Genomic DNA, 13,031 nt, shown 5'->3' with positions numbered 1-13,031 from the left:
TCACTAGTGTGTTTATGCACTTGAAACTTCAGTAGAGGGTCTATGGTCTCCTCTTCTCACAGTACTTATTGGCATTTGTTATGCCCTTGGAAGCTTCACTGTATGCTTCAGGTGTCAGTGCAGTTAGTCTCCTCTGCTCTCATCACAATTTGTACTGGTATTTCTCAGGCACTTCATACGTTTACAGTCCAATGGTCCTCGTCTTCAGACAAGTCTTTCTTTTGTTGTCGTGCACTAGGGAACTTCACGACATGTACAGTGACGCAGCTCTGGTCGTGCCTTTTTGTCTCTTGAGGGGTGTGTGCTGTCGCTGGCGTAGCGGGGGCCCCTGCAAACCCTGCACTATGGGGGGGACCACCAGTAGATGTCCTGTGAGTGGTGGTCCCCTCAGGAAGAAAAAGAATTCAAAAAAGAATTCGAAAAATTTAGACACATTCTTTTTTTTATTTTGAAGTCTCTCTGCCTTCAAGGCAGAGTGACTTCAAGAGGAAATTATTTTTGAAGTGTGAGAGCTGCCCACCCCATGTCATGGAAGCCTCTAAGTTGGAGGCCTCCATGTCATGGGGCGGTGGAGCCCTATTACTTCCAAAATAAATGGTTTCTTTTTGAAGTCACTCTTTCTTCATAAAGAAATTATTTCCGTTACGTTTCGGTCCTTTAACAGAAATTATTTCTTTATGAAGTGACTTAAACAAGAAACCATTTCATTTTGAAGTAATGGGCTGACCTCCACTGCATGACACAGAGGCCTCCAGATCCTCTGCAGATGACGGGAACAAGCATTTCTGGCTGCTGCAGGGAGCTGAAGGCCTCGTTAAAGGTAAGAAAATGCATTTCCTTTAAATATGATATGATATGATATGGCATTTGTAACGCGCCTATACACAAGTGTTTCACACATGTGTGTCCATGCATGCATGTGTGTGCGTGTATATGTATATAATTTAGTGTGCATAAAAGAGTGAGTGCCTGATGTAAGGGTGATTGCCTGGGTGTGCCTGTAAGAGTGTATGGTTAAAGGGCGCATACTTAAAATGAATAGGTGGCTGTTTGGTGAAAAGGTGCACACTTAAATGTATGGTTGGCGGGGAGTGCGTGTGTGCCTGTATGATGAAATGGTGCACACTTAAATGTGTGGGTTGACGTCTGGGTGTGTGTGCCTGTATGGTGATAGGGTGCACACTTAAATGTATGGGTGGCCCCCTGGGTGTCTGTGTCTGTGCCTGTATGGTGAAAGCGTGCACACTTACATGTATGGGTTGCTGCCTGGATGTGCATGTATGGTGAAAGGGTGCACACTTAAATGTATAGCTGGACGGCTGGGTGTGCCTGTATGGTGAAAGATTACACACTTAAATGTACGAGTGGCTGGGTGTGCATTTGTGTGCATGGTGATTGTGCTTGTGTTTAGGGGTGCAACAAAACCTACATTTAGGGGGGCAAACCCTTCAAGTGTTATGAGATGCGCTAACTTCACGGGCGCAGGGGGAGGGGCACATTTATTTGTGTGGGAATATATAACTTCTTTATGCATTCTAATGAGACTATTCTAGTGCAGCTTCAATGTTAGATGCAATTAACTCTCTCCTTTAAGTCTGAAAGCAGCCACTTGTGGACTGCTGCAAGACTGAGCCGTCTCTTGTCCCCTCTCTACCATTCAAATCACTCCCCTTTTATGCAAGTACTAAAACCAAATCACGATTTCAATTGCCTAAAAAATTAAGCATTTGAATTTGGGTACTGGAAGTGTAATGCTTTACATTAGTAATTGACGGTCCTTTGTTAACAGCGAAACCCAGGTGCTGTTTAACATCTGTGTCCTGTTCTGTCAGGCAACGGCTCTGTAGGTTAGCCAGGTCGAGTCAACATAGCCAAAAATTCCAGCGGGGTGGGCGGGCGGACTGATGCCCATCAGATCAATGGTGTTCCACCATTGCTTGCGTTTAAGGCCTTCATTTCGCATTGGTAATCTTCATTATTCCTAGCCCTATTCTTCCTTGTCCCAGTACTTGTGTATGAGGCTTTTTGCCTCATACACAAGTACTGGGGTGAAGTAGAGGTACATGGAGGTAATACCTGGATTAGTTATCTGTAATCTTCTCTTTACTCCTAGAGCCACTCTTTCTCATCCCAGTATGCACATATGAGGCAAGGTGCCCCATTCGTAAGCAGTAGGACACGGAAGAGGGAGGTGGAGGTAATTCTGGGCCAAGGAGCTAATTTTGGGGTTTTGGGCAGAGGGTGAGAGGGATGGGGGTGTGTGGGGGGGTTGTGGTGGGGTGGGGACTGTGTGACAAATCCAAATGGTCATCCATGTCCAACATAAGCAGGCATGTTATGTGGCATTAGTGGTTAGAGAGGCATTTTGGTGCAGCCAGTCTAGACAGTTATTAGTTTGGCTTTACTTGAATGCCCATCTCTGATAAAGCAGTCCTGGTAAGTGTAATTAACTCGCTAGACTGGCATTTGAGTGCCACCAGTCTAGCCATTTCTTACTGTGGTATGTTTTTTGGGCATCCTTGATAGAATAACCATGCTAAGTGTTATTGCTTTTATTGGCATTTTGGTGCAACCGGTCTAGGTATGCCTAAATGTGGCCTGGCATGCTTTCCTGTAATATGTCATAACATGTCTAGACTGGTCTACATTGTGCAGCCAGTTGGACATGTTTTCACTGTGGCATGGTATTTGTAATAGCAAAGCATTACATTAATTAAAGCATTAATGTTCTTGTGCACTGTTGGTGACTTGCATGTATTGGATTTTTGGAATGGCGTTACCCCACAAAACAATTGCAAACGCTCTGGCTTTTTAGCCAATTTTTCTCTGAAAGTGTGTTGTATAATACATTAAAACACATATTTATATCTTTCTCCTAGTTCAGTGCGTGGCATACCTTTGCAGCAGCATGTTTGTGCATATTGTGCAAGCAATGTAATCTAGGCCGGGCCAGAGTGTGGTGCAACCGTGATTTGTTTCTGAGCTGGTGGGCCCCCCTTCAGCATGGCTTGCAGGTGGGCGCCCAAATGCTGTTCTAGGCCACTACGTGCTGTTAGACGTTCTCTTCTGCTCTACTAGCATTCCATCATCTGTCAGAATGCACCACTTATTAGATCTACTCCTCAGTTTCTGCAGGGATGTCCTTCTTCTGCATTAAGCATATGGCACTCACATGACCATAGATATAGTGAACAGACTTAGAGCACTCTGTTTCAAGGAGGTCACCTCTTCACACAACAAACGTTAATCTCGGAAAGTATCTATAACTGCTAAAAGATTTCCCAGAAGTAGACAAAGTCTCTTTTTTTTTTTCCTGGGTAAAGACAACAGTTACAGCAAGATTTTTTACGTTGACCTTGAACGAAGGGGCACATCTGTAAATGTAAACCTGCTCGCTCTTCCCTGTTTTGCAGCCTAGCATGCCTGCATTGGACTCCTAACCCCCTTTCACTGGCATATACTTTGGTTGTATACTAATTGACCTTTTCACAATTGACCTCGAGGGAATTAACCTCGGGAGAATTGACCTAATTTAGAAGGTCAATTAGGACATATATGCGGTGGAAACCCCCCGCAACCCTACACCCAATCCAAAAAACCCTGCAACCCCCCACCCAATCCCCTTATACTATTTATAATCCAAAACCACCCCAATACATATATAAAATAACTAAAATAATATAAAGGTCAATTGTGCAGAAGGTCAATTAGGACCACTACAATTAGGTCAATTGTGCAAAAGGTCAATTGTAAAAGGTCAATTTGGGTAATACCTATACTTTGGGTTCATACCACAATCCATTGTGTTTCGCTCCCCACTTATTAGGCAAAAAATTCCATTTGTGCGTGATCTTTACTGCATCACCCCAAACCTTTTTTTTACTTTCTTCCTTGCCATCTTATTTATTTTATCATGCTCTCTTCTCTCTACTTTTAATTTTGTGTAACAGTTCTTCATTTTCCTATTTGTTTCCTTTTTATATAACTGTGTGGGGAAACCCCAGAGTGAAAGCTTTGTATTAAGTACGATTCAGCTAAAGACCCCAGTATACAGGTATACAGTATATTCTCTCATGGAGAGACCAGCTAAAAAGAAAAATTATATTTTGACCTGCAGGTTTGCATAATTAGAACGTAAAAATGTACAGTATTTCAGCAACAAACGGAGCTTAAGAGAAGGCAGTAGAATGCAGTAGGGGTACGGGGGCAACCAGTCTCCTTCAACATTTAAAACATTTTCTTCTGATAACATCTGTCGATTCACTGCTGCTTTTTTAATCTGTTTTCATATGTGAATACTTTTGTTACTTTCTTCTCGGTGTGTGCACTGGTTGTTCTAATACTGTTTGTTGAACAATGTTTTATATTGTTTGTTTGCCATCTTGAAACTACAACATTGTGGCATTGTTTGGATTTTGTAATAATTGAATGAATGAAAATCATTTTGAAAATGTGAACAGGCAGAATATTGAGCAGACTGTTATGCCTACTTTTTTTTTTAAACACTCCCTTCCACCAAGTCACTAACAATTGCCCTGATTCATGGAATTATTTGCGTGAAAAACGCAGATTTGCGCGTCTTTCTGCCCGAAAATCCCCATACTTCAAACAGGGATTTTCGGGGAGAAAGGCGCGCAAATCTGCTTTTCTCACGCAAATAATTCCATGAATCAATGTGTTATACTATGTGTAATGGAGCATAACCAAATTATTAACTGGCTGGAACAAAAACGAATAATTGTCTATTACATATAATGTCAACCTAGACCTAACGTTCTGGGGACACATTCTCTAACATGTGTGCCCAGAAGATTAGGTCTAGGATGACATTTAGGTTTTTAGCTCTAGTGCACTAACGTTTGCACCTGTGCTAAACATGATGAACATGTATTTAGCAGCAGTTCTGCTCCTTAAGTAACACTGAATGCAACAAACAGGTTTTGTCGCAATCCCTATTCTCTGAAAACGTGTGTACTAAGGCAAAAATGAATCACACTTGTTTCCTGTATAACAGGAAAAAAATGTGTTTGCTACATTTCCATTTATGTTATGCAGCAAATGTAGTAAACAAAGCAGTTTGTTTCATGTTTGCCCTAGTGAAAACAGTCTAGATAAAAGATATGGGGAAAATCCATTTCCCCCATTTCCTATTATAAAATCAGCGAAATGGGTATTAACTCCATTTTATACAACACAGCAACATGTAATTAATCTGGCAGTCTCCCTCACCTAAGATTAGGATTATTCACTCCACAAATATTGATCTGCATTTCATCTCAAGCAGCAGTGGAGTAAGGAATAAGGAAAGGCTGGTCTAGGAAACAGAAGGAAAAAGTTCAAAAAGGATCTCCTGGTCGCCAACCCAGGCCTGCCCATCGCTGAAACCTACATCAATGCTTCTTCCAGGCAGACTCTCATTGACATCCTCTTTGTCGCTCCCTCTCTGGACCTATGGACTCCCCACATGGTCTCTGTCCTCTCCACGTTCTCTTCCTCACCTATTAATGGTGGCACCAGATGCAAAGTACTCTTGGCATTATCTAGGTCAGTGATCCCCAACGTGTAGCTCGGGAGCAACATGTTGCTCGTAGCACCCTAAATTGTTGCTCGCCAGTTGCTCTGGGCCATGGTGTGGAGGGCTAGAAGGAGGTGCTGAAGGGATGAGACCTCAGTCACAGTATGGCCTGGACAGTCCTGGACTGTGCAAGAATGTTGGGCAATGAGTCTGCTGTGGTTCCAGATGACTTATTTTTTATATATGCAAGATTTGAGTTTGTTCCCACCATGCAAATTTTTTTTCAGTAAATGTCGTTATTATAGCAGTGTCATTGTTAAAACCCTGTCCTCTTCAGATAATTTGCCCAGCTGACAAATGTATTATTGAGCAATATGATTGAAACATGTTTGGTCCCGGAGAAAATGGTCCTATCCTTTGTACAACTAGTAGGAGCATAATGGGCAAATAAGTGGCATGCATGCTCAACTTACCTTTAATAAATAATTTGCATGCAATGCAATTTGTACAAGTCAGATTTTTGTATGATGGCACCATGCATTATATTTATTGAAAAAATGTACATTTTAGTGTGACCAATATTTATTTGTACACAGTGTCCTACATAGTGTCATAGTGGACAAATGGTCATCGTTTGATACTCTGCCCACCTGGCATGTGGATAATGGGCAGATAAGGTAAATGGCATGCCACACATTTCATAATTAATTTGCCCTATATTCAAATCCAATTAAATGACTTAATAAATAAATTAACCAGCCAATTAAGTTACCACCACAACACTCCTCTATGAAGTGGTCATGAAATGCTCAAAGCTTTGTGTAAAATCCCTTTTGGGAAGAGATAAGAAGCTCCAAATCCTTCAGAAAAATATAATTTTTATTCCTACCTACTTTTTCATCAGGCCCATGAGCTTTAAAATGCACTACATGACAAAATAATTCTTAGGAGGTAACCTCCAAAGCCCCAGTGTAGTGATCTTTGAAGCCTACCATGTAGTGACCAGTATTAATCAATATTTATGTAATCGTATTTCTCCATTAATTTAGCAACATTTAAACGAAAATCCATATTTCATAAAATTCACATAGAACAAGCTGAAGGAAAAAGCAGCTTTAGCATATTCAAACAAGCTATATATAAAAACCCTCATCACAATTAATGATATAAAACATAGCTCCCATGCATGTCCACGCTTACGCAAAACAGAAACAACCACAAATTAACGGAAAATGAACCAAATCTTCATCAACTCTGATTTTGCAGGCACACTTTGTGCTTCCTCCTGCACACCTCAATTTACTGAGGGGCGGGTACATTCAATTGTACCATTAGCATCAGCCTCCAAAATTCTGGGGGCCTTCTTTCACAGATTTCTCCTTGCCATTTTATATGTGTACTAAATCTGCATTTAAAGCTAAAGAGGAAAGCCAATTGATATTTTGGACATCTGCCTCGCTCCCTGTTGGACAAGCTCTTGCTTTAAGAGATATTTTGAGTTGACTTAATAAGCCAAATTTAGTTATGTCACCCCTACCCCCATCCAAATGGACAGTGCCTTACAACACTGCGCGCCCCTGTACCACAAGTCTTTCTTTACCAGGGGAGGCTGCAATCGCACTTACATCGAAATTCCCTCTATGATTAGCAGAAAACCCCAGATATGCGTTTCAAAAAGGAGTACAAAATCTTGAGTGGCCTGACACCTTCAAACTGAACACCCCCGATTCATCTCATAAGGCGATACCAGGTGTGTCTGTCTGTATGGAGACTTGCTATTTGGCACAGGAATTTATTTTGCAACACCTCCAGGACATGACAGTTTGAACCAGCCTAGATTTTGCTTCCTTTCATAAAAATAATGGCACAGACTTTTGCAATTTATTCCTCCACGCACATGTCCAATCAGAATGCTACATACTTGAAATACAAATGTAAAAAAGCCCATTAATCCTTAATGATGCCCTTTCAACTGCCTTCTTAAAATAATTGACCCAAGCACTGCTCTTAGAGAAGAGTGGGCTCAAATAAAAATGAGATTGCCACCTCATCTCTACATTCATTTAAACACTAGCTACACGTTTTCACCCGTTTCCCAAACACCATCATTGTTGTTTTCATCATAGTTGTTTGTGACCTGCCAGTGTTAAGTCCAAAACAGCTGTGTCTTCGGCATAAAGAAGCAAGCTACAAAATGAACCCTTGAGAAAGGGTGGATTAAGAGAAGTACTAGAATCAACGTCTGAAGGAATAAATTGGGGACAGCTAATATCTCTGCTTTTCACCTTTATTGGTGGGGAAAACAATGTATAATTCTCCAATATTGCATATCGGACAGATGCTGAGATATCTGCATATGATAGTTGGATAAGATTTAATAAAACAAAAGAGACCACAATAAAAACCATTAGGGACCACAATAAAATGTAAATTGCGCCACACTATGTTTTCATCAATCAAATAAAAAATGTTTTCTCCAAATCTAAAAAAAGAAAAAATAATCTCCCTTCCTTAACCTGACTGTATTTCTCCATGATGGTGTTCAGAGTGAAGAAGTATTCCACTGTGCTAAGCCATCCCTTGAAACCCGTTTGAGAGGGCTTAAAGTAAATGTTATTTTGAGTCCACTCCTCCTGTCTGAGCAACAAACATTTTGAGAATATCTTACTGGCAATGTCCAGTAAGGAAATTGCCCTATAACTGTGTGGGGCTGATGGTCCAAGGACTACTTGTCCCAGGGGATGGCATAATGCATGTCTCGACAACTGCATTAAACACAAAACTATTTGGTGTCATTCAAAAAAGCTCCCATTATTTAACAATATAAATCCTTTTTTGTTTGTCTTTTGGCCATTTTTATATGCCATTTTGAAACGATAACTCTTCCAAGCTGTGTACACACCACTCATTAAATCATGGTTCAATTTTCTTTTCTAGATTCTACATTCTGCTTCGAACCATGGGGCATGCCTTTCTATATATAACCTGCACTCCCTGAACCTGGGGACAGATTGCCAACAGCTCTGTCCTGGATAGTTTCAACCTAAGACTAACAAACGGACACTTTCCTTTGTGGGCTCTGAACTGTTTAACAGGTTTAAGAGAATATCTTAATATCTAGTGAATTAGTAATTCCTTTCAATGCCTCCTTGTTGTGCTTTAGGCATCACCAACAAGCTGATCTTGTATGCTTAGGAATGCACAATTTGCCACTAAAGATCCCAGAAAATCCCCCAGGCAGAATCCTAAAGTACACCTGAAATTCAGTGCTCCATTTGTGACCAATTGTACTGTCCAAACATTTGCACTGTATTTTCAAAAAGTATTTCACTCAAGAACCTGAAACCCCAGGTAATGTTTTAGTCCTACTATATTTTTTAACTGGACTTGGTTTTATGTGTATAAAAATGTCCTACTGACCACTCAATTTACTCAACATTTCCTGTAAACAACCACTTAATGTCAAATGAAGTTAAAGGCCTTATTATTTCTAATTTGTGTTGCAATCATTTTTCCACCAACTAAGCGCCGACATGTTCTTTCAAAAAATGTATGTTGCTCACCATTTTATTTGATATACAAATTTTGCTCAATGCCCTCAAAAGGTTGGGGACCCCTGATCTAGGTGCATCATTAATGTCCATCAGAATGGTACTGTCATGGCCCAAGGCTCTCAGCCCAACCTCCTCCTTCTTCATTAGTGTCTTCTATCTCACATCAACCTCCTCCCTTCTCCTGCCACTTCACCTGGCTGCCACCCCTCTTGCCCCTTCCCCGTCACTGATGCACGTACCACATCCGTGTACCCCTCCTCAGAAGTCCTTCAAAGGTGGCAACTAGCTTTACCTAGCTACCCTCAACTCTTGCTCTGCTGTTAAACACTCTTCTGATATATGTCTCCTTCTTGAAGACTTTGACCTTGTCTTCTCACTCTCACTGAGATGTGGTTCACTGCCAGCTCTGTCACTGCTTTTGACACACTCCTCCCTGAGGACTACAAGATCCTCTCTAAGCCTACGGCTAACCAGTCTGGAGGTGGAGTGGCCTTGATCTTCCCTGAATGGGTCCCTACTACTATCCTCCCAACAAATGCCTCATCTGCAGGCTTGGTATCTCCCCAAACCTCTTGTTGACTATCGCCACCATCTACAGGAACCCTGGTCTGGTCTCCCTCTTCCTCTCAGAGTGGTCTGACCTCTTTTCTTCTCTTCTTGCCCCCACCTCCAAGCTTCTCCTCCTCTGAGACTCAATATTCACCTTTACTCTTCTGATTCGGCCACTGGAGTCTTCCGCAGCCTCTGTGATTCTCTCTCCCTCACCACCGGTCCGACGCACTCAGCCGGACCTACCTTGGATGCTCTCATCTCAACTGACATCCCCATCTCCAACATTCTCACTGACCATGCTCTCCTGTACTCTCACCTGGATCTCTTAGGGCCCCCGGCTAAGCCTCTACCTGTACTGCCTGTCTCCTTCTGTCATTCGACCGATGAAGTGAGTGTCAGTTGCTGCTTTTGCCGCCACTTTCATTCCCCCTCCCACTCCTGCCTTGGACTCTCACACTGACTCTGCCCTTGTGAATCTTCACCTCTCTGTCACCAACACCCTGGACATCTACGCCCCTGTGATGAGGATCCACATGAAGCCTACCTCCAAGTGCAACACTTGGTATGACTCTGACCTAGCCTCTCTGAAATGCAAGTGCAGAGTTGCTGAGCAGAAGTTGCAGGCATCAGGCACATCCTCGAAAGGCAATACAGACACGCCATCCCCTCAGAGAAGAGAGCCCATATCCAAGCCTGCATCTCTGGGGCCACTAACAACATGGGTGAAATGTTTAAAATCTGCAAGGAACTCACCAATCCTTCTCCAGTCTCCACTTCTCCCCTCCCACCCCTGGCCCTCTGTACTACACTGGCCTCCCACTTCTCAACCATAACTCAGGGCATCCTGTCCTCACTCTCCTCTACTCCCCTCCATCCCCCTTCTCCAGCTCTCAGGCCTCCTTTGCCCCCCCCACACCCTTCCCTCCTACTCTCCTTTTTCTCGTCCATAGCACCGGATGAGGACTCTAGACAAATCCTCTCTATGAAAGTCTCCTCCAAACAGGTGCTCCCCTGCTCCTCCACAACCATCAAGGACAACATTGCCTCCCTTGTGCCAGCCTTGGTCGATTTCTGTAATCACTCCTTTGCCACTGGCTCCTTCCCTCTACCCCTCAAGCACTCCACTCCCTTGGGCATCCTCTTCTCAAAAAGCCCACTGCCGACCCATCCTGCCCGGATAACTACTGCCCTATCACCATTACCCCCTTCCTGGGTAAACTCCTGGAGAAGCTGGTCATCTCCCAACTGATCCAACACGGAATCTGTTGGTTGTCTCCACGACCACCAGTCTGGCTTCAGAGCAGCCAGAGGCACAGAAACTGCTCTACTGAACACACATGATGGCTTGCTCTCAAATCCCAATTCCAACTCTCCTTCCATTCTTATCCTTCTTGATCTTTCCTCTGCCTCCAACATGGTCAATCATGCCACCCATGACAAATCGGCTCTGTGACACCCTTGGCATCACAGGCCTGTCACTTGACTGGTCCTGCCCAGGTTCAGCTGGGCCCTTTTTTTCTCCCCTATCACACTCTCTAACTATGGCGACCCTCAAGGCTTTATCCTTTTGCCGTGGCTTTTCAACATCTACATTTCCCCTCTGGCACACCTGATCTCCTCCTACTTTCCTACCTTCCAGTGTTATGCAGATGACACGCAGGTCTCCTTCAAGCTTCCTGCTACTGCCTCCTCTTCCTCCTCTCTCATCCCCGACTTTCTGACTGCTATTCAGGCATGGTGTGCTGTCAATGATCTCTGTCTTAATGCAAGTAAGACCGAGACCCTTCTCATTGGGAACCCTGCTCACTCCTACCCTCTGCCTGCCTTCTATGGGTCAACTCCGTGCTTTGACTCCTCTCTCTCTCCTTCGCTCCTCACATCATGGACCTTGCCAAGAAGACCCACTATCAGCTGCACCTCCTCAGAGGCATTCTCCCTTTCCTCACCTTCACCCAGAAGCTCAATGTCTTTAGAGCTCTGGTCTTCTCTAGGCTGGACTACGACAATAGCTTCTTCCTCGATCTCCCTGTATCCTCTCTCCACCCCCTTCAACTAATCCAGAATAGGGCTGCAAGACTTATCCTTCGCCTGAAGCCCAGGGACTACATCTCTCCAGCCCTAAAATCACTCCACTGGCTCCAGGTTCAAATTCAAGACCCTCTGCATCACCCACAAGGCTTTCTGGGGCCTGGGACCCCGCTACATTCAACTTTCTCTCCTTAAATACATCCCTTCTAGAGCCCTTTGGTCTTCTAGCTCCAACGCTCTGCAGATCAGACACTTCTCTAAGCAGAGCGTGGGGGGTACATCTCTCTCCTCCGCAGGAGCCTCCCTCTGGAATGGTCTCCCTGCCCCTCTGAGGCTTGTGCCAGATCTCCTTATGTTTCCGGAAGCATCTGAAGACCCTCCACTTCTCTTCTTCTTTCCCTCTCCCCCTCCCCTGCTAACACCCCTGTCTGCTGCAGTGACTGCCTGCCAGGTTCCCTCTGAGTTCTACAGGGCACTAGTCCCCCCCGCCCAGTTCACCCTCCTTCCGCGCACTTAGCATGTGGACCTGCACCCAATGCAATTCCCTGGCACTTGCCCTCCTGGCCTCCTGTTAGACCTCGTCTAGCTCCTTATACCCTTTTCCCTTCCCCTCCTCCACCCCCCCTGTTCACCTGCACTCTCTCCTCTCTGCCCTGCACTTCCCTTCCCACCCTAGCACTTCACATTTGCGCGACTGGCACTTCCTCAACTCCCCTCTCTCCCTCGCACTTCTTGTAACTACACTTTCACGATCCAAATGTAACAAGGCCTAGTAGGACCATTATTGTTATCTTTCTCCTTTGTCCCCCCCCCTATCCCCACCCTTTTGTCTTATCGCGCCTTGCAACTCCATTTGTTGTACAGGCGCCTTGCAAATATCCAATAAATAAAATAAATAAACGCATAATTTGAAGACAGGATGCACTCATGGCTGACTTCTTCTGTATTGCAACTTTCAGGGAAGGTCGAAGGACAGGAATCGGGAGCATCGCCATTTCTGCCAGATCTATCCACCGTGCCTCTAAGTAACATTAGTAAGTACTATTAAATGTGTTTATATATTAATAATATGCAATTAATTATCATGTGAATAAACAGTGTCCATTTGTTGGAAATGAATATTTATTTGCTCTGTGAAAGCTGGGCTAGGGGCAATAACTAGAATTATTGGCCTGATCCAAGGAAATAAATGCTAAATGAATATAAATGTTTCTGGCTTCAGACCCTCTACTCAGTGTGCTGCTTGACAGCAGTGTTGTGCCATCACCTCCATGATCACTCACCATTGACCACCCTGGTTACAGCTGATAGGAGTCATAGACCAAAACATGTTGTGATCCAAAGGTTGCAGACGGGTAAGACTGCCACCTAGTGGCCATTTA

General features: G+C 43.8%; 1 protein-coding gene across 1 annotated transcript in view; it reads left to right on the top strand.

Annotated features, from left to right (window-relative positions):
* OC90 (otoconin 90) overlaps window positions 1-13,031 on the top strand; it is an 885,360-nt gene that overhangs the window by 92,870 nt on the left and 779,459 nt on the right. The window contains exon 3 of the mRNA XM_069621643.1: window positions 12,609-12,683. Coding sequence (XP_069477744.1) covers window positions 12,609-12,683 — 75 coding nt within the window. The remainder of the gene's footprint in view (window positions 1-12,608; window positions 12,684-13,031) is intronic.

Source organism: Ambystoma mexicanum, chromosome 5q (genome assembly GCF_040938575.1).
Source record: "Ambystoma mexicanum isolate Mex_15411 chromosome 5q, UKY_AmexF1_1, whole genome shotgun sequence".
NCBI lineage: Eukaryota > Metazoa > Chordata > Amphibia > Caudata > Ambystomatidae > Ambystoma > Ambystoma mexicanum.
This window is presented reverse-complemented; position numbering and strand designations above follow the sequence as displayed.